The 21044-nt window shown below is 38.6% G+C and overlaps 2 protein-coding genes and 2 pseudogenes across 4 annotated transcripts; all 4 read right to left on the bottom strand.

The window, feature by feature from the left end:
* Positions 1-5101: 5101 nt before the first annotated feature.
* On the bottom strand, positions 5102-9947 carry LOC103474697 (P2Y purinoceptor 13-like). Of its 2 annotated transcripts, none has more exons than XM_008425837.3 (4): positions 8978-9947; positions 7518-7716; positions 7026-7415; positions 5102-6714 (listed from the first exon to the last, which is right to left on the bottom strand). In XM_008425837.3, exons 2-4 carry the CDS (start codon positions 7695-7697, stop codon positions 6223-6225), a joined length of 1062 nt encoding a protein of 353 aa, XP_008424059.1. In that variant the 5' UTR covers positions 7698-7716; positions 8978-9947; the 3' UTR covers positions 5102-6222. The 2 variants fall into 2 exon arrangements, with proteins under 2 accessions (XP_008424059.1, XP_008424058.1); XM_008425836.3 differs by having other exon boundaries at positions 9307-9947.
* Positions 9948-11680: 1733 nt separating this feature from the next.
* LOC103474729 (P2Y purinoceptor 13 pseudogene) lies at positions 11681-13563 on the bottom strand (annotated as a pseudogene).
* A 2142-nt stretch (positions 13564-15705) lies between these two features.
* On the bottom strand, positions 15706-17833 carry LOC103474730 (P2Y purinoceptor 13 pseudogene; annotated as a pseudogene).
* Positions 17834-17942: 109 nt separating this feature from the next.
* p2ry12 (purinergic receptor P2Y12) lies at positions 17943-20764 on the bottom strand. 2 transcript variants are annotated; one of them, XM_081614924.1, is made up of 3 exons: positions 20537-20764; positions 20049-20308; positions 17943-19262 (listed from the first exon to the last, which is right to left on the bottom strand). In XM_081614924.1, exons 1-3 carry the CDS (start codon positions 20646-20648, stop codon positions 18435-18437), a joined length of 1200 nt encoding a protein of 399 aa, XP_081471050.1. In that variant the 5' UTR covers positions 20649-20764; the 3' UTR covers positions 17943-18434. The 2 variants fall into 2 exon arrangements, with proteins under 2 accessions (XP_081471050.1, XP_008424060.2); XM_008425838.3 differs by having other exon boundaries at positions 20578-20697.
* Positions 20765-21044: the final 280 nt, after the last annotated feature.

The raw sequence follows: 21044 nt of genomic DNA, 5'->3' as shown, positions 1-21044 counted from the left end.
AATTACAAATGGAAAGTCTTATTTCTTACGAAATGTGCCCTTGTCTGTAGAGACAATATTCTGGTACGGCTTTCTCTGAAACTTATCGTATGCGCACGCATTTACACAAATCAGAAACCTGTCTTACACAATATAACACATCAACAAAATAGGAAAAAACAAACAAACAAAAAACACTTGTAGCTCAAAGTTACTGTTACAGAGTTTGTGGTGGTGGTAGGACCTCTGTGCAATCAGCCATTGGATGGATGGGACAACTGATTTTATGTCCCATTGTGTTATAAGTTAAATTCCATTTAACTAATAAATCTTAATGAAAACAAAATAAGTATTTAATTTACTACCAGAAGATAAAGAAAAAAACACAACCGAGACGGTCTAATTGGAGCCCGGAGACATTACAAATCAGAACGTAAATCAGATTCAGTAGGTTAACGCGGTAGAACAATGTTTTTCAATGTTCTACTGCCCTCTAGTGGTTGAGATGGGTTTTGGTCGTATGCAAGAAAAAAGAATACATTGACTGCATCAGATTATATTTGTCCTCCAAATGAATGAGCAAATCCCTCTTAAACCAAACAGAATACAAATATTTAAATAGATTGAATGATAAAATTTGATTTTAAGTGCTTCTTTACATCTGTAAAGCATAGGAAATGTGTTCATGGTGCTTTTTTTTTTGCATTTGCATGTTCTTGTTTCTTATAAATACTGTTGATTTCCTTGTAGTATTAAATGTAGTTTATATTCGTAACACTCTTTGGCCTTTGATCTATTTGAATTCTTATCAACATATCGATTCAAAAGGTTTCTGAAATTTGCTCATATTCGGTGTACCATATTGTTTATCTGATTACCTAATAGCTTTTATTATCAGTAGCGGTGGTTCATCCACCTCCAAAGTTGAAAGTGTGCAAAATTATTTCAGTGGAATGTCAGTATAATGTGTAATTTAGCATGTAAAACCAGCTGGGCAGTTCAATTTCCCTGTGATCAAATGTTCCTTAAACATTTGATCACAGGGATCAAATGTTCCCTTAATGTGACGACATTAAGCTTGTTTGTTCAGAAGCAAGGTTTGAAAATAACCAGGTACATGTTAACGAGATACTAAACATTCTTTTCGCTGAACAAAATATGTTTTCTTTTTTTTGTGTGGATTTTTTTTTTTTTTTTTTACTCTCTGTAACACACATAAACACGAGGGAATTGTTTTGCAAGCTGCACAGCTGCGCTACTGGGTTCAGAAACTTTCCCCACAGGCTTACCCTGTGGTTGGTTGGGTGATCAACAACTGCTTCGGCAGAGCTACATCCTAAAAGTCAAGTCACTAATTTTGCTGGGAGACTAAAAGTGAGGCGGACTAGGTTGGGTACAATTTTTCCTTTGTAATTTGGACTTTATTGAGAAATGCTTAAACATTTAATAGCATATGAGCGAATAATTTGTGTCGCTTTTGTCTCGCTCATGAATGTCTTACTCTGTTTATCCATGTTTCTGCGGGAATCTCAAACCTGTGGAAACTTCCTGATTTGTGATTTGCTTATCTGCAGACGGATGGCTTCTCATCTTCACGTTTAAACTGTTTCACCACACACCCGGTTATAGTGAACTCTTGCCTGTCCTTCTGACCAGACTTCATGGACATTCATTCTCATTCTTCTTACTCTCCAACATGGTGGGTTTAATTTCCGTGAATGTCGTTTAAAAATTCCAGTAGTTCACGATTACAGGGTCATCTGTCAGAGAATTTAATCTAAGGGTGACAAATTGCGCTTCCTGTAGCCGCGGTCGCGGCTCCGGTCGCACTGCAGCTCATTAATTTCCTGCCCAAATATCAGCTTCTGTCATAACTGATAGCGAGTGGGTTGGAGAGAGATTATATGTCATTATTGCATTAATCAAACTCACATGCACACACTATTATAAGCCAGAGGGCAGGTGACATTAATCCTGCAGAACTACACAGCAAATTCAGAAGTGTCAGATTTCCAGTGCAAGTGTGGAATGTTAAGAATACAGTGTTAATTCAACAGAATCCAGTGTTAATTCAACAACATGAGTGTTGGTGAGTGTTAGATTCCCTAAGTGTTACAAAGAGTTACTCCAGACCAGTGTTAACTTCTAACTCAGCACTGGTGTCTGGTGTTGACTTAGATAGCTCCATTGTTGACTCATGGTTGCTAAAAACTTTACTAGACTGACTGATTTTAGTGACATAGTGGGTGTAAAATATTGAATAAAATGTTGTGCCATATGACTGGCTTTATTTTCACTCTTATATTTGACTTTATGACACACAAAACTACAAATTAATCGTCCTTATTTTCTCCAGGTGCATTCAGGGTAAAGCTTGTCACCAACGTCATCATCAGTCACTTGGCAACAAATATCAAACTAGCTAGCTTGGGTGCTGTGGTGGCGCAGGGGCAAAGGGGCAAAGGGGCAAGGCACAACCCATGTACTGAGGTCTTAGTCCTCATGCCGGTGGTCGCAGGTTTGATTCCCAGAGTGAATTGACAGAAAGGTGGGGAAGGGTAAGACCAGGAAGCAAACCTATGACAGCCGCATTGAAAACTAGAGCCTTCATATGTGGGCAGTGCTTAACCCCTGCACCACCACAGCATACCCTGCCAGTAGAATTTTAAAACTCAGATTTCTATGTTGTTCTATTCTTTACACTCTTCTGTGTTAGATTAACACAGTGTATTTGATTTCAACTACTGTGAGTGTTGAATCAACTCTACCAGAATTTCTAGTGTGGACCTTTATAGACACCTTAAAAGTGTAAAATTTAACTCTGTAGGAGTTGATGGAACACTTCCAAATTTGCTGTGTAGTTTGTGAATGTCTTGAGACCTATCTTCTTGGTAGAAGTTGGAGAAAGTCCTTCTATTTCACATTTGCATTTTTGTCTCTCCTGGTTTAATTGAACGCCGATGCAGCAATGAGACCGGTGGAGTCAAAAGCTTGCAGCAACGTTTAGTATTGGTAAATAAGTTTAATTTTACACCTTCATACGTTGGACCATGCTTCAGGGTGGATGTTGCGTAAATCCTAATCAGGAAGCTATTTTTATGCAATAACACTGGTGTCATCTGTGGTTCTCATGCTCCCTTGATCAGAAACACACAAATTCTTCATAAAATGCAAAATCTTTCTATTTAAGTCTCACTATTTCCTGAGCTTGCTTTGTTATTTGTACTGTAATATAGGATATCATACAGGATGGAACCGTTTCCATCAACAGATTAGAAGTCGGCCCTGGCCAGTACACCACATAAGCACCATATTTGAATTCCAAGTCAATAATTTCAATTTGTAGTTTACAATTTTTTTTATTCACAAGATTTAGTAATCTTTTTGGAAATAACTCTGTATTAAAAAGAGTATTATACTTCATTTATTTTGCATAATATGTATGTATTTTATTTCTAGCTGGACTGCAGAATAGCACACAAAAATGTGATAAATTGAATTTGTCCACATTATCCCTCTTCGCACTTGTCATCAAAATGCAGTCATTCTTTCAGTGGCATTAGCTCCCACCTAACCCACCCACAGTGTGGTTTCCTTGGCAATGTAGGCCAATCATGGCCAGTTCCTTCCTGATGAACTCTTTTCTCATGTGTTTGAGATTTTATTATGGTTAGAATGTTAGGATTCGGGTTAGTGTGGGTACTCTTTCCTATAGAGGATCTTCGGGGCAGAGTTCTGACAGGCTGACGCACCGGCAGCGGATTCCGAGTGATTGACTGGTGGACCTTTAAGAAGCAGTGGAGCCGTCACTCATCGCTCGATGGTCCCACTTGTTGGTCAGAGTCTAACCAGAAATCATGTTGAGGATGTTTTGTTAAATGACTTCAAGTAACATTTTGGTCTTCCCTCAGAAACCGATGAACTGAAGGAATCAAGCCAAGAACCAGGTCTGGACTACAAACGCGTTTCCTGCCAAGACCGAACATCTCCGCCTGCCGCTCTCCTCCCCTCTCCATCACTGATCAAGAACGCTCCCGGATTCTAGCCTTTTCCCTCCGTGCTGCCACCTTCCGAAAAACAAACCTGAGCTGACCTGCCTACCCATCCTCTGGAGCACAATCAGACTGTACCGTTTGAAATGCATTAAACTTTCACTGAACAGTGTTCTCTGGTGTTGTGTGAACTTGCATGTGGGTCAGGAAACTGAAATCCAACATGACATAGAAAAGATCTTGCCAACTCCATTTGTTGATTATTATAAGTAGGGTTTTGCTATATCAGCTCATTTCTTTCTTTGTGTTTATTATTTCATTATTAATTCTGTTTATTTTCTTCATTTCTGCATATTAGGTTTATCTATTTGATTTTTTTTTTTTTTTTTTGGTTTGTGGATCCTTTGAGCCTTAGTTCATCTCAGTTTGTGTTAATCTTTTCCTCCATTTCGCTGCTTTCATTCGGACGCAGCTGTTCCACATCTCCTCTGATGAGCTCATCTGGCTCTTTTGACATTTCCCACCATCTCAACATTTAAGCTCCCAGTTTGTAATGTGATGTTATTTATTAAAAACAAAGACGTTTTTTTTTTCATTCTTATTTTTTTAAGCTTTTTTTTTTTCTTTTTTTTTTTGCCACCGGACAATGTTAAAAAAAAAGATATGAAAAATAATTATCCATTGATATAAAGAAAATGATATGCAAACATTAAATACACATGTGCATTACAATCAGAAAAACAACTTTACAGAGAAACAGTTCAGGTTAGAGTGGACCAGCAAAACAGCGACTTCTAGTACCATCACCTCTCCATGCATAAACTAGTTCTCCAAAATTTAGGGTGAATTTATTATAAGTAAGATCTAACCTTTGAAGTAAAATGTTATTTACTTATAATGATTTATAATTCTGTCAGTGAAATACTTTCATAATTCTTTTTTTTCCTTTACAAATATTACATATTTCCATGTAATAAGAAAAGAAGAAAGCAGTCTTTTGAAGACAGATCAGTCAAGATTAGTTTACCACCGAAAGAGTTTTTGTGGTAATTTTTTCAGAGCGCTTGTTGTAAAGACAACCGCTATGAGTTGTCTTTAACTATTACAACCTTTTACTGTAAAACATGGCAGTAAAAAGTAAAACAGATTTTATATGTAATAATTGAACAAATGAATGGTGATTAAAAAGTACTTCAGAATACGACTTAGAGTGTACAATTTTCTGCACTTGGAACATTTCTGTGGTAGAAATGAAACAACAATCCTAAAAAATATTGATACCAATCCCCCCATAATGCTGATATTATTTTTGATCAAATTTATAGTATATATTACAACCTCACTTAAGGCATATGAAGCTAAAACAGCACTGCAAACATGCAGAACTGGGTCACTTATCATAAAATCTGCCCTATAGTCTCATCAGTGCTTACAGAAGCCAACTGGAACACCGTGTAATTACAGTTACCAGTAGTTTTGTAAGAGTACTATATAGCAGGTTGTTGTTTTTCAATAATTTGCAGCCTGCTCACAACAGCTGGTAGTCTGACCCCTTTTTCTGATTTGCTTTGTTTTTAATCTGTTTTTATGAGATGCTTAATTCAAGCCCAGAAACTCAGACCTGGAATCTGAAAGCTAGATCTGCATGTACAAAACTAGTTTTGAGTTACATCTGAAAACTGGTATAGCTGGTATATCATAGCCTTTACCTCGTGTAAAATGTGTGGCATCATCCGCTAAAGTTACATAATTATTCAAATGAGCTTTATAGAAATAAAATGACTGCTGTGTGACTAAGACATAAATATATCGCGCTAATGCAAAAATATTAGTAATCCAATGATCAGTACCACATTATTTTCATCATCAGACTGCTCTAACCGATTCTGGTTTGCTACAGTTATTCTTATTTAGCTCTTCTCTGACAAATAGCTTTTAAAATGTGTTCTGTCAATATTATTTTCACCCCAATACAGTAAGTCTGAAACAGAGGGAAAGTGCAGTTTGAGCAAGATTAAACCACAGGATGCAGAAATTGACAGTAAGCTTTGTTAAGGAAATATGTCGGATGAGTAAGCAAAAAACATTTTTGCATGACATTCGCTGAAACAGCAGACACTGAAATTACTGGCACATCTGATTTGTCCAAGTCCATTCACAGTCTGCTCATTTTAAGAGTTTGTGCAAGCTTTCTAACGAAACGAACTGCCGCATACGACAACAGTAAACAGTCGTCCAGGTATGAAAGACGTCAGCAGTCGAAACTTGAAGCTGATGTGCATTGATTGATGTGCGATGTGTCATTGTGTGACAGCCTGGTAGTGTGGTCCATTGGTGACATCTCCATTTGTGTCATTGAGGATTTGGAAGACTCCCTGGGGTCTTTGCAGAACGTGGTCATCAGTCTCTTCCTGAACACTTTGCACAGGAAGATGTAAATAAGCGGGTCAAGGCAGACATTAGTTGCAGACAGCCACAGTGTGGTTTCCTTGGCAATGTAGATCGCTTTCTTTGCTCGGCAGTCGCCGCCGTCGCGGGTTTGAGTCAGCGTATAAGGCACTCGTACAAAATGGAAAGGGGCGAAGCAGACGAAAAATACCCCAACCACCACAAACACTTTGGCTTTGGTTCTTCTGTTTGCAGCATGAGATTTGCTCTTTGAGGCTTTGTATGACTCATAGACCTTCTTGCTGATGAACGTGTAGCAAAACACCATCAAGGCAAACGTGCCCCAAAAGATGACCTAAAACAGAAACAAATAAGCCATGAAGCACAACCAATCATCTGGCGTCACATTTTTCCGAGCTGAGTTGTTACTCTGGATTAGGCCTGACTGAAAGTAGTTCTTTCAGTCAGTTTTGAGTCCTTTTTTTTATGGAATATGCATATTCTAAATAAGTGATGTGGTGGATAAGTAGATTAATATGCACCATTAAGCAATTGCTTTTAAATGCTTAGTTCTCAAGCATAAGGATGACTTTCTATTGGATACATCAAATAACTGTTAAGAGTTCAAATAAAGCTTGTTTCTCAGAATATTTCTACAGTGGTTACCTGGCAGAAGTAGTTGAACCCCTCATGCCATAGTTTCCCCGCTTCGCCCTTCATGGAGGAGCATTTCAGTTTGCCCCCCGAGGTTTTAGGGGGCTGGTTGCTGAGAATGACATTGGGCAGGGCCAGAGACAGCATTACAATCCACACTGCTGCACTCAGCCTCTGGCCGACCCGAACCTTCTGCGGGGCACACTTTCCGAAGGGCCTTACGATCTTCAGGTAGCGGTCCAAGCTGATGAGGCCCAGCAATAAGATGCTGATGTACATGGTGATGTAGAAAAGGACAGCAGAGAATCTGCAATAGAAGGCACGTAGCTGCCAGAAACCCACTCCTGCATCACTCAAGATTTTGATAGGGATGGTTAGAGACATCAGCAAGTCGGCCACCACCTGTTGGTAAAGCGTGAAATGTATTTTTTTTTTTTAAATTATTATTATTGTTTCCAACGACTCTGTATCAATAGTAACTTATGTTCTTAAGTAAGAGCTTACCACATTTTTTAAGAAGACCAGAAAAGTTGTGGTGCTGGGAATTCTGAAGAAGATCCACGCAGCTGAAGAGTTCAGCACAAGGGCTACAATACAAAGAATGCTGTATAGAACTGGGAATATCACCGATGTCACACTGCTATCTCTGTCACACTCCTTGGAGACATTCACTGTGGTGTTCATCTTCCAATCCTTAGTGAACCTTTGAAAAGACGATACCATATGTGACCAGTCACATAAAGAAGCATGAAAGTAATACTGAAAGCCCATTTCAGTTTCAGCATCAGGTGCATTTGCAGAAGAAGTGAAAATGATGAAGTGCTGTTGAGAATTTTTGGATGTACCACTCGAACTTGCATCTTTTGACTAACAATGGTTTGTGGTCAATTTGTCACTTCCTCAATTTGTCCCCACATTTTGCATAGATGCACTTCGTGTCCAGCTTCTAGGTTTTATCTGTATAATATAGAACTTGTACTTAAGTACTTGAACCATGGCGTATTGGTTTATGCTTTTGTTGTAGTTTCATTTTTCATAAAAAAAAAAAAAGTCAAATTTGACTAATGTCGCATGTCGCACTCCAATCCCATTTTTTTGGTTGAAATCCCTATTTTACATTATGTTTGGCTGTTAAATTGCACATTTTTCTGCTGTTGACTACATAATAGAAAATAACTGACTCATTTGTTGCCACATTCCACATACAACACCCCTTACTGATACATAGGCATAAACTACCACAACAAAACTACCAACGTACAAGATGGCAAAGGGAAGCAATGACTACTTCCAGGCAATCTGTGACATCGTAAGGCAATTTTAATACATGTAAAGTAGGCTGTTCAATACAATAACTTCCAGTAGAAGCAAAAACTGAACTTTTTCAGGAAGTGCATGCTTTATAGGTTATTTGTTCTTTTTTTTTTTTTTTTTACACCGATTTGGAAAAATCTACATGTGTCCTACTTCTAGAAGTACAACATAATTACCCCTGTGGACTGCAAAGCTGCTACTGTTTTGTAACCCTTATTCATAACTTCTGTGAACAAATCCAAGACGGTGAAAACCTGATGTAAATCAATCAGTCCTAAAGTTAAAGACAGTAGTACTCAAGATATTCTAACAACACAGGAGAACTTTTGAACTAAAACACAATTTTTCCACAAACAATTTTCTTTCACATAAATAATTAAGGTCACTGCTAACAAATCGTGTTGGTTTTTGTTCTGTCATTTAAATGGCATGCAATTGCCAAATAAATTATCACTTGAACATATTTGTTTGAAGATACGACTACCCCACCTGAAAGTGTGTGCGAAATGCAAGGACCAAAGCTGAAGCCCAGAGCAGGCGCTGCGACAGCGTGAACCATGTTTTCAAACAACGGATGGTCTACGCTTGCTCTGCAGCATGATTCTTTGCATACAACCGATGTTTTGTGTCAGTGAAAAGTCGAGACTTACCTGCTGTTGTGACAGTGGGCATTGGAAGAATAACGAGAGCAGTGAAAAGCACACGATTTCACAAAAGAAAAACAGAGAAGTGAAAAATCCAATTCCCCATTTCTCTCTAACTGCAACTCGGAAAGATAACAAAAATAAATAAAAATACTGAAACAAAAGTAAAAAAGCTATTTCTTTTTTATCAGTATTAAAAAAAGTAAAAATAAATAAATAAAAACAGCTTCTGATATTAGGACTGAGCCTCCCTGTTCCTCTGAGCTTTGTCCCTCCTGCTGCTTTTCTGCTTTTAACTGCGTGTGTGTGCATGTGTGTGTGTGTGATGCTCTTACAATGGGTGGTCTCTGGAGTTATTGTGAGGCTGTCTTGTCACAATCCCAATGAGTTAGCTAGTCTTCCTCCGGGTGAAAGACCCCTTCCTTCCTTGCTTCCTGTTCCAATTGTCTGCCGAGAGTCTTGTTCTACTCCGTGCCAGTCCCTCTGCCTCCGTCAGCCCCACTCGCTGTTGACAGCCAAATGCTAAACCAACAGCAAGTTTCTCAAGGTTTAGACCTCCTGCAAAATGTTGCACCCTCCCTTTGCACCACAGCATGCGTTTATCTCGGTCTAAAACAGAAAGTGGTCTCTGGTGAGTAGAGGAAGGACTTTAAATGACAGCCACTGACATTTTTTTTTAAAATCCTCTGAAAGGAACAGCAGAATTGATGGTATTTCTCAAAATAAATTATTTGTACACTCTATTACTGCAGTAATATGACAGTCAAATGCAATACATGATATCCTCCAGTTTGTAAATCAAGTTTTGCTTTGACATCTCAATTCCCCTCTGTGTTAAAAATAAAAGTTGTTATTATTATTATTTTTTCCTGAGAACTGTCCAAAATGACTTCCTGTGTGATTTTCCCTGGATTTGACCCAGGAATTATGACAGATGGAAAGAACGTGCTTAAGAGATAGTATGCATGCTAAAAAAAAAAAAAAAGTTGCTCTTCAGCCAGTCTTTAAAACTGTGAGTGAGATTAATATCTATTTTAAATCCGCACATACTTCCAGTTTCGTATCTCAGATATAATTTGAGATCCATCAAACACATGACAAGGAGGTTTGTTTTTAAGGGTGTTTATTGGGTTGTTGAAATGTGCAACATTCCAATATAATTATGCAATTTCTGTCACTTTAAGTTGGAGTTCTTAAAGCAGTGAGACCGAAGTCACGTTGCACACAACTTGTACATCTTAAAGTACAACTTGTACATCTTAAAGTAAACCACACAAAAACGACTGCAGCTGCTGATAGAGACGCTGAATATTAGCAGACAGCCCTTGACCTCTCAAAACGACTACATTTTGCGTTCTAATATAGCAGACAAATAAAGTGACATGACCTACAAACTGCATCGACATCTGAGCTCAAATCATAGCTGATATGAAACACATTTTTTTATTTTTTATTTTTAAATCACACCATTGTAAATCTGCCTTGTGTTTCTGCGGCGCAAGCAATTATGTTGCTTTACGTGCCTGGTACTGAGCATGCTATTTTAATTCCAGCAAAGCCAGGCTGCGTGAGTGTTGCAACTTGGGGGAACTATATGTAGTGCGCACGGAAACCACTGTGGTATTTATTCAAGAGCCACTAAAATGTTACACCAGTGGCACCTTTTATGGACGTTTTGTCTACACCAACAAAGATTAACCAAACTCGGCCTGCTGAATGCTTGCAGTGACCCACAAAGTAAAACTTTTTGACTCGTTTTCTTAGTAATCCTATATTATTGAGAAAAGCAAATAATCAAGTGAGAACGTGAGGTCACGTGAAGACTGAGTTTATAACAACATACTATTATCAGAAGAAAGTCAGACAATGCTTAATAACAGAATAACAAAAAAAAAAAACAGTTGCAGTGTTGCCACAGAAAAAGTCCTTGGAGAGGACATCTTGTTTCTTGAAGGGGTTTTATTATGTATTCTCCAGGCATATTGTACCATTTCACACCACAATCAAGTAACTATGTCACTTTCAGTTGTTATAGAAATGCTGTGGATGTCAAATATGTCTTTGAAATAATTTGACGCCTTGAAATCGACCTCTGTCTCTTTAAGAAGCTGCTGCTCTTTCCAACACTCCTCCTTCAGCATCACAGCAGTACTTCTCCATTTTGTTGTTTAGATTCGTTCTTATAGGGCCACTGGACTGAGAAGTGGTTCATATGGTGAACTCAGTGGACTCCAAGGTGTTGCCTAATTGCCTCTGCTAGTCTGGTGGAGTCAAGTGGGGAAGGTGTGATGGAGGGCTGGTCTCCATGGAAGACCAGCCCTCCATGATGAAAGCTCGGCTGGAGACTACAAAGAGGAGCTTTGTGGAAGTAGAGTTGTGTGAGCACAAGCGTTTAGGCATCCTGTATAGTTGCCGAAACACCTATACAGGTGTTTAAAATCAAATTAAGATTAATTGGATTTTAATTTTGCCAATTAAAATCCAGATTTTACATTTAAAGTGTTCTTAGGGTCTATAGTGATGTTTCTATTAAGGTTTTTATGATGCACAGTTTGCAGTACTGTGTTAGAGAAGACTGATGGAAATGGTAAAATTGTGGGAAAAAAAATTCTGTTCATTTCAGATAAAAAAATAATTTTTTTTGGCTTTTTCAAAAAAGAGTTCATGTCTAAAACAGGAAATGGAAACACATTGGCCAAATAAGTTCTGACGTAGCAAACTTTCGATCTGAGCAAACTGGTTGATCTGAGCACAACACTTGGAAAAAATACCTCCAGCCCCGAGGGGAAGACTGTCAGCCCGGAGTAGCCACTGGGAGGCACTGCAGGCTGGGATGGGATTGATGGAGTGGAATATTTTCCATCTTTGACTGGTTTTTGAAACAGTGACAGGATAATCTGAAGGTCATCCGTCATTTTAATAGAGGAATATAATGGAAGCAAGCAAGGAAAAAAAAAACCCAACACACTAACAAACGGGATCTGAAGTTGCACAAAATACTCTTAAATTCTTCCCTTCAAGAACCACGTAATGACATATCTACATATTTGACTGCAGCTTCAGCAAGGCAAGGCGTCTTTGAGCTTTTGCTTTCCTGGTGCTTTAAAGCAGTTTTCCATCATCGACATTAGTTTCTCCTTGAACTCTCGACAAAGGAAGACGTAGAGCAGGGGGTCCATGCAGATGTTTGTTGTGGCGAGCCAGTGGCTGAGTTCCTTGGCAAACCTTAGATATTCATAGGTCTGAGAGCAGTCTGCGTTAGAGTAGCTGACTTGCTGAGAAGTGTACGGGATCCTGATGATGTGGTACGGGCCAAAGCAGATGAAAAACACAATGATGACGAGAAAAACGCGCAGTTTGATTTTCTGCTTCCCCTGGCTGTTGTTGCTACCAGAGTTTCTGTACGACTGGATAACTCTGTTTGCGATGCAGATGTAGCAAACGACAATGACCACGCTAACAAACCAAAAGAATATGTTCAGGAGGAGAGATGTTTGCTCGTGAAAATGCACTCCCGCCGGGCCTTTCAGAACCATGCACGTGGTGATTAATGAGGCGTTGGCCACGGATTTGTTCGTCAGGAGGATATTTGGCAAACCCGTACCTCCGAACAAAACCAGCCAGACTGTGGCGGATATCACTTTGCTCATGGTGAGACTCTGCCCAAACATCCTGCTGTGCGGCATCATGATCTTAAAGAAACGGTCCAGGCTGATGAGCCCCAGCAAAGCAATACACGTGTACTGCGCGTTGTAGAAAATGACAGCAAAAAAACGGCATGTCGGTCCAGCCAGTTGCTCCCATGTGGTAGGCAAGTCTGCTGCGGCTTTCATTGGGATCATCAGGGTCATGACTATGTCGGCAGCCACGAGGTTTTTAAGATACACCACGAAGGTGGAGGTCGACTTCAGATGCACGGACACCCACGCTGCCACCACATTCAACAACAAGGCAATGGGGAACATGAGAAAGAAGAGAGTTGGGACTATGTAAGGGTTGTAGGAAAACCTCTCACAGACTGACTGATTGAGAGCTGAATAGAGGGACGGATTCGCGTCATCTGAGGAAAATAAACACAAAGATGAAAGTGGTTAATGTTATTTCAATGTTAGCAGCTAACTTGAGAACTGATTTGAGCTTTTGAACAGCCGCGTGATGGATGAAGCTTCTCACCTTGGTTTTCATTAATTTGTGGATCCAGGTAATCAGCCATGATCTGTTATTTATTCCATGCAAATTTTGAACTGGAAGATAATATAAAGGAGTGTTTTTTATTTTCAAGCAAACAGCCGGCTATTTCATTGTGCTTGTATGTTTATTTTGATACTTGATGACATTTTGCAAACAAAATTTGTCTTTTTTGTCTTTTACGGAGTTTAGAGACACCAAGCACCAAAGTGTATAAAAGGTAAAGGTTAAACTAAATTTGATGAAAATATTTTTGGTCGTTTGAGTGGGCAAGCAGTCTTTTAATCTGAGTTATTCTGCAGCCTAAAGTGGAACAACAATGACAGAGATACATTTACATTAAATTACATAAAAAGCCCCAAGCCATGATAAATTTACATTTAAACGACAAATGTTTCGCCTAAATATATTATTACCTCAGTAAAAAAAAATAAAAATACATGGAATGCAAAAACTTTAAATTTGATCAGGTTTATGACTGGAAATAATGAACTATTGATGTCCCTGTAGCTATCTCATATTTTCTTGTAATGTGTTATCTCAATAAATACAGACATTATCTCTCAGAATCGCTAAAATTATTTTATTCCGCACAGTTTTTTCTGTAAAATTACACCTGCTTATTACATTTTCATAGAAACATATATGCTTTAGGTGCTTTCTGGCAGCAAAACAGAATGGCTTTTCATTGAGAGACCTTACAGGTGACAAAGAAAACAAGTTTAACTTGCACATATCTGCAGAAAAATCTCTTATCTGTTAATTATAATATCACAAAACATGTACCATATCATATTTTCAACTACTTCACACATTTTGTACTGGGGTTTACTTTAAATTATGTACAAGATATCACTTGTAAAAAAAAAAAAAAATCCTTTAACTCTTAGGAAATATTTAGTTTTTCTCAGAGCACCAAATGTTTAGCTTTAAAATTTTTTTTTTTTAAATATTATTAATTCATGATAAGTTTAATCACTAATTATTATGTCATGAGTTATCTTTGACCATCCTAATAAAAATATATCTATCATAACCAACAATAAGAAAAAAAACCCTGTTATGATAAAAACTTACGACAGTTGAATTCAGTCGCTCATCAAGCGCAGAAGTACATGTTGGGTCAGTCTGACAGAGATATGCTATTATAGGCGCTCAAGAACCACCTCTGATTTTCCTAGCAAACACATTGAACTGAAAGCTGTTTTAAGACTGGCAATTTTTCAGGGCATATGCAAAAATAGGGAAAACGTGATGGTGTTTTCCAAAAACAAACAGGCACTGTGGAGCTGACACATGAGACCCAAGCCTCAAGCTGAGGGCTGATATACTTGATATTTTAATTGAACTTTTAAACATATTATATTTATCTGTTGCCGATTACCAGAAATGAAATACTAATCTTGAACATAGGTTTTTGTTTTTCCATTAGAAAATTAAAACACATGACCTTTTATTAAGACCTTGCACTTTCTTTAACCTTGGTTTATGAAAATTCAAATACCGGAAATATCTAAAGAAAGCTGAGAAAATTATTTCTCTGAGTACGATTTGATTTTATACATATATATGTTTGCACATTTTGGATTGTTTCGTAAAGAATAAAAGAATGCCCTGACCCAGGAGGCAGTTTCTAGTGAGTTGCTAGAAATTTTGAGAACTTATTTGTCTCTTTTCTTTCTTTCAATGAATCTCTGACCCACTAATAGAAGTTAATGTCAAGTGAAGGAGTTTTGCAACTATCAACTTTGACTTTTCTCTTTTTTTTCATATTCCATCCTTCGGTCTTAATAAAATGCAGCTTTGAGGTTCAAGAAGGATAAAAGTATAACTATTTTTTTCTGACAAGGTGCATTTTATGGCTGAAAAAGAACATGTGATGACCTTACAATTTCAGAAATAGCCCTTCATATGCCAAATGGTTTTATGTCACTTTTAGCACACAGAACTTTGTCTTAATAAATCTTATACTGCACACCTGCTTTTAAATTTGTGAAATAAAAAACTCTATCCTTTAACTCATGTTAAGTCTCAATAATTTCAAAACAGGATTACATCAAAATAACTGATTAAATCTCATCTTAGTGGACAGATCATTCAGTCATCTGTCATGATTCATTTACTACAGCCTTTACATACTGCACTCTGGAAAACATGGATATATTAACATAGTGTTCTGTTTTCACCCTAGAGTTCTTACCTATTGGGGTAGTAAAAAAAAAAAACCCAAACAAATCACCAAAAAGCTATTTAATACATGTTTACCTCTCATTTTCACAAATTAACGTCAAAAAAATAATTTCATTAAAGAGAAATATCCAAATATACAGAGAATACAAGACTGGGGGAAAGGATTTAATTTACCCCCCACCGAGATTTACTAGAGATTTGATATATGGTCAGCTTGTAAGACAAAAATCCCAAGCATGTCTCGTCTCCATTACGATTACTCTAAAACTCATCTACAAGAATCACTGATGGTACTTAGTTTCATTTCAGCTGAACTCAGAAAAAAAATATTGGCATCAAGAATTTACAAAGGCAAACAGAAAGTTTATTAATGGACAAAAATTAATTTGTTGAGTAAGCTCAACCATTTCTGTATAAAAAGGAACCATTTTCTTACAAGATTCCCAGGAATGGGAATCTTGCAGAAAATTGCAGTCGTGCAATTGTAAAATTGCACGACTTCTGCATATTTGGGGTGAATATTTGGGGATGCAAAAGTCGTGGTTTTTGTTTGATATTTGTTCTTCTTTTTTTATGTTTTGCAAAATACACAACACACTAAAAAAGCAAGAACAACAACAACAAAAAACAACCCCTGATTTCAAATGTCTCTCAATTTGGAGCAATCTTTAGTTTTCACTGAGATGATACTTTAAAAAAATGTTTGAAAAACACAGTAATCTGTGTAACCAGCCTTTAATCTCAAAAAGATGTCGATCTACATCTGGTCACTAGAGGGCTGTGCAACATAAAAGTTAAAACTGACCTTTTCCCTGTTTTTCTCTTAATAAGACATTTTTAAACCTGAGGAAGTGTCTCTTTTTGACAATCACCTTCTTTGTTTCACTTGTTCAAAATGCATATGCCTGCTCCTTTTACCATGTCAGTCAGTTTGTTTTTATAGCTTTTGCACAGGAGGACATACAGAAACGGGTCGAGGAAGACGTTTGTGGAAGCAACCCAGATGGCTAATTCGTGCAATATGAGCAACCATTCTTGATTGCAGACATCAACTTGATGCAGATTAAGAGGGATGCGTAGTAAATGCAGGGGAACAAAGCACACACAAAACACAAGGAGAACCAGGAAGACCCGTAGTTTGGTCTTCTTCTTTCCTTTGCCGTTGTTGCTCCCGGAGTTTCTGAAGGACTGCAGGACTCTCATTGTGATGCAGACGTAGCAAGACACAGTCAGCACGCTGCAAATCCAGAAAAGGATCTCCATGAAGCTCACCACGTACCTGTGAAAAGTCAACCCAACTGGCCCCTTCAGGGACAAGCAGCTGTCTTCTGAGTCATTGCGAGGAGTTTCATCAGTCAGAATCATGGTTGGGATAGCCGTACCTCCGAACAGCACAACCCAGACGGAGGTGGACGTTATTTTGCTGAACACTACGTTTTGCCCCATCGTGCTTCCCCAGGGCCGAACAATTTTGAAGAAGCGGTCCAGGCTGATAAGACCCATCAAGGTTATGCTGGTGTACAAACTGGTGTAAAAAACGACACCTGCGTAACGGCACATAAAGACCTTAATCTGAATTTGTGCCCCAGGAAGCAGGTTTGCGGCCAAGGGGGGGATGGTCGCTGTCATGAGCAGGTCAGCCAGCACAAGGTTTTTGAGATAAACTACAAAGGTGGAAACTGAGCGGAGGTGGAAAGACACCCAGACCGCGAGCCCGTTGAGCAGTAACGCAAAGGGGAACATGATGAAGAAAAGACAGGCAACGACGACCTTCGTGGCCTCGAGGCTGGAGGGGCTGCAGTCCGAGATGTTTGACGCGTTACCGTACATCCTCGGGGATCTGTCAGGAAACATCGGAGCAACAAAAAATTCTCAGAAACACATAGAAACAAACAAAGCAGTGACATTTGATTTTCATCCCTGATTGACTTGCTAATGTTGTTAATGAGTCTTCCCAAAAAGTACCTCCTTGACCGAAAGCAACATCGCGAAATTAGAAGAGTTTGTCTGGACTTACGTCAGCTGTGGACAGGGTCAGGACAGGGCTCCGAAATGACCTGGAACACGTTTCTGATCGATCAAGAACGGGGAATGACTTCTGCTTTACATCTTATTCCTGCTTTCCCCCAGCATGTCTGATTTGCAATTGCTATTAGGTAAGAAAACATTTGTTGCAGTGTCCAACCAGAGCATTTGAATGCATCCTGAAACTTGAACCTGACAACAAGGAATGGATATTATGTAATTGCCGTTCTACTTTTCCCGCTTTGAAAATCAAAACTTTAGTTGTTGTACAGGCACAATCAACTTAAGATGCTCAATTGCATTAGTTTTTGTCTTCTCTCAAGGGATGTCCCAAGATGCTTTGTTCCCATTTGAAATCATTGACGTTTAGACAATGCTGAATTTCATTCAAAGTTATTTCATTTGCCCGCCTCCTCCATCCTTCCAATTTTGACACTCAGTCAGAGCTTCAGTCAGCCATCTTTGTCACACTCAGACAGCTGAATGTACTGAATTTCTGCTTTGTGATTGGTCGAGTCACGATTTGGCTGAACAAAAACAAACGTATCTGGAGTCAGACCACAGGTACTTCTCAGTTTCTTCAGTATTTAATGAAGTATGTTGCAAAATCTACAGAAGACTCACAACTCAACAAAAACATGTATACAGTCATTAGAACTTAATCTGAAGGGAAAAAAAACAGAAACTGCAAACACAAACATGAAATATGTGAGACACAAAATGTCACCGTACTTTTTGTTTTTAGATAGTCATTTGTCATAACAACATAGAAAAGAAACTTCTTGCTTGTTATATATAGGAAGAGGGAACAGAAACAGACATGCAACTGTTGCAACTTTTGTCATAAAAAACCCCAAAAAAACATGAAAATTAAAAGTCTAAATTCTCATCACTTTCAGTTGCTTTTGGTTACATATTGTATCACATTTAATGCTATTTCTCGTTTTACCATATGTACTATTCTCAACAACAGGACATTTTTGAAGTGCCCTGCAGTCTGTCACAGAAAGTTTACACATCCAGTGCCCGGACACAAGACTCTATCTTATATCCAGCAGATTTATGTGGCTGCGGACGAGTCTCTGACTGACTCTGACCCTCTTTCTGTTAGCCAGCTGCAGGTACCGGCAGGCAGCCGCAGGGTCTTGAACAAAGTGGTCCTGAAGGACCGACAGAGGAAGAAGTAGATCAGAGGGTCCAGCACGGCATTTAGGGAAGAGAGGAAAAGTGTGCTTTCCTTTAGCTGGAAGAAGAAAACCCGGAGCTTGCAATCAAAGAGAACCCCTCTAGTCTGGCTCATTGTGTAGGGGATTCGTGCAAAGTGAAACGGCACAAAGCACACAAAGAACACCGCTAGCACGAGGAATACATTTGCATTCATTTTTCTCTTGGCTTGGGGAGACTTCCGAGTTGTTTCTGTCCTCGCTGCTAAAGATATCGTCCCTTCAGGGCAGTGGGACTTGGTGCGAGAGTAGGATTTGTACAACTCTTTGGATATTAGAGTGTAACATATTATCACGGCAACCAAGTTCCCCCAGAAAATCACTTGACAGACGTGATTTACCACTTCGTGCCAAAACAGACCAGCCTCTGTCTTCAGGTCACTGCACTTAAAGTATGGAGAAGTTGGGGCTTTTCGTGTAAGGATCACATTTGGCAGGCAGAGGAGCAGCAAAAAGCTCCAGACGGCCCCCGAGAGGAATTTCCTGCGGGCCAGACGGGCAGAGTTGGTGCCTCTGAATGGCATCAGGGTCTTCCTGCAGCGATCGATGCTGATGAGCCCGAAGAACAGGATGCTGATGTACATTGTGAGGTAAAACAACACGGAGGAGACTCGACACACGAAAATCCTGACGTGTGACGGCGCCATGTTGGAGTCGGACAGCACCTGCAAAAATAATGTGTTCATTCCTTTAGGGTTGACTCGTTTTTCCTTCTTTTTTTTTTACATTCACACAGTTTGAGTTTGTTTGAGATTTACAACATTCCAATTATTAAATTGAGGAAAAGGTTTTTAATTCCCTCCAGATATTTTGCCCAGATTTATTACTTATAGATTTTCAGAAGCTCCTATTTGTTAAGCGATTTTTCATCCTCTGGGATAACTTTGACAACAGAAATTTAATAGGAGATAGATGCTGAAAACCTAAAGACATAAACCAAATAATGTCCACCACATGTACTGCCACCAATGATGTTCATTGCATATTTAAAACCTTTTTTCTTTTATTTTAATCTAGATGTAGCCCACACTTTGTGAGTGAAACTATTGAATGTGCCTTGCTTCACAACTCTAACATTTCTGCTTGTGCACCTCTTCACTGAAAGTTTTTCTTCCACTCAACTTTCCAATTATATATCTGCACTGAGCACTGCATGAACAACCAGTTTCTTTTGCATTGACTGTTTCTGATTTATACTCTTGTGAAATGTGTCTATCAGAAACTGAATTGTGTATTTTCATTATTATAAAATAAGCTTTTTCTGTTGACATTTTAATTTGTTGAGTTGCACCTGAATTACCTTTTTCTTTTTGCAACCAAAGATAAACCTCAAAGTTTTATTTTTTTATCTTTTATCTTTACCAGGAGCACCAATACATATGGAGGGCATAGAAGCCACTGATTATTATTATAATTATTTTTTACACAAGCTACATATAAATGTAACAAACCTTGAAGGGGAACGTCAGCGTCATGACAACATCCGCCACAACGATGTTCTTCAGGTAAATAATGAAGTGCGAGCGAGACGGGATGCGAAAAAACACCCAGACTGCAACAGAATTGAGAGAGAGTCCCACCAGGAAAAGACAGGAGTACAAAACGGGCAGAACCAGCGTCTTAAAAACGTTGTTGCGGGAGCAGGTGCTGTTGGTGTGGCTGTGGTTGCTGGGGAACAGCTGAAGGGTTACATTTCCATCCATGTGTGTGGCTAAAAGTAAGAACAAGTAAACGTGGGGTCACTTAAAATGTGAATCAATCAATAGAAAATACACAACAAAAGACAGTGTTTCTTATTTAAAATAATATAAATATATCATTTGACTTTAATTCAGTCTAAAAGTGTAAGAAAAATCTTGAAAAACTACTAAACACGGCTTACGTCTGCTGTGAGATGGGGCTTTGAAGGCCCTATCTCACAGCAGAATCACTTCCTCACTAATTTGTTGTTGCAAATTTAATATAAGCTTCTTAACCGACCTGATCGTTTTGATGATGCGTATCAGTGCAAATTCTTGGTATCTCTTCTCAGTATTCTCTCCAGATGTCATGCTCCGTACGCTTTATGCCGTTTCGTGACTGTCTCTGTGTTTTAAGCAGTTTTGTTTCTGTGTCATCATAAGATGACACTCTCATTTCTCCATTCTCTTTCCTGAGACAACAAGTCGTAAAAAATGTTTTTATTTCTAGGTATGCATAGCAGCTAATCAGAAGACTTTTGTAAGTTTTTAATATGGGGTTTGGCTTTCTTTAAACTGAATTTGAAAAATGTGAAAACTGTAGCATCTATAAAAAAAACAAACAAAAAAAACCAACAAGAAACACAGTTGCTTTCCTGCAATCTCTATTTTTAAACCATTTGACCTCTGTTATACAGATATGTGCTTCCTCTCTGCAGTTTTGTTCCTATTTGTAACAGTTGTGCAAATAGGAGCTGCCCAGCCTGC

This window comes from Poecilia reticulata, chromosome 13 (assembly GCF_904066995.2).
Source record: "Poecilia reticulata chromosome 13, P_reticulata-male-v2, whole genome shotgun sequence".
Lineage (NCBI taxonomy): Eukaryota > Metazoa > Chordata > Actinopteri > Cyprinodontiformes > Poeciliidae > Poecilia > Poecilia reticulata.
Note: the sequence above shows the minus strand (reverse complement) of the source record. Positions and strands in the feature narration are given on the sequence as shown.

What these genes read in the sequence shown, in the direction of transcription:
- LOC103474697 (XM_008425837.3), bottom strand. Translation starts at nt 7,697, where the DNA reads ATGAACACCACAGTGAATGTCTCCAAGGAGTGTGACAGAGATAGCAGT. An exon ending in TGGTCTTCTTAAAAAATGTG is followed by an intron (nt 7,416 to 7,517) that starts GTAAGCTCTTAC and finishes CTTTACCAACAG; the next exon opens with GTGGTGGCCGACTTGCTGAT. An exon ending in GGTTCAACTACTTCTGCCAG is followed by an intron (nt 6,715 to 7,025) that starts GTAACCACTGTA and finishes TTTCTGTTTTAG; the next exon opens with GTCATCTTTTGGGGCACGTT.
- p2ry12 (XM_081614924.1), bottom strand. Translation starts at nt 20,648, where the DNA reads ATGACATCTGGAGAGAATACTGAGAAGAGATACCAAGAATTTGCACTG. An exon ending in AAATTTGCAACAACAAATTA is followed by an intron (nt 20,309 to 20,536) that starts GTGAGGAAGTGA and finishes TCTTACTTTTAG; the next exon opens with CCACACACATGGATGGAAAT. An exon ending in CGCTGACGTTCCCCTTCAAG is followed by an intron (nt 19,263 to 20,048) that starts GTTTGTTACATT and finishes TTATTTTTGCAG; the next exon opens with GTGCTGTCCGACTCCAACAT.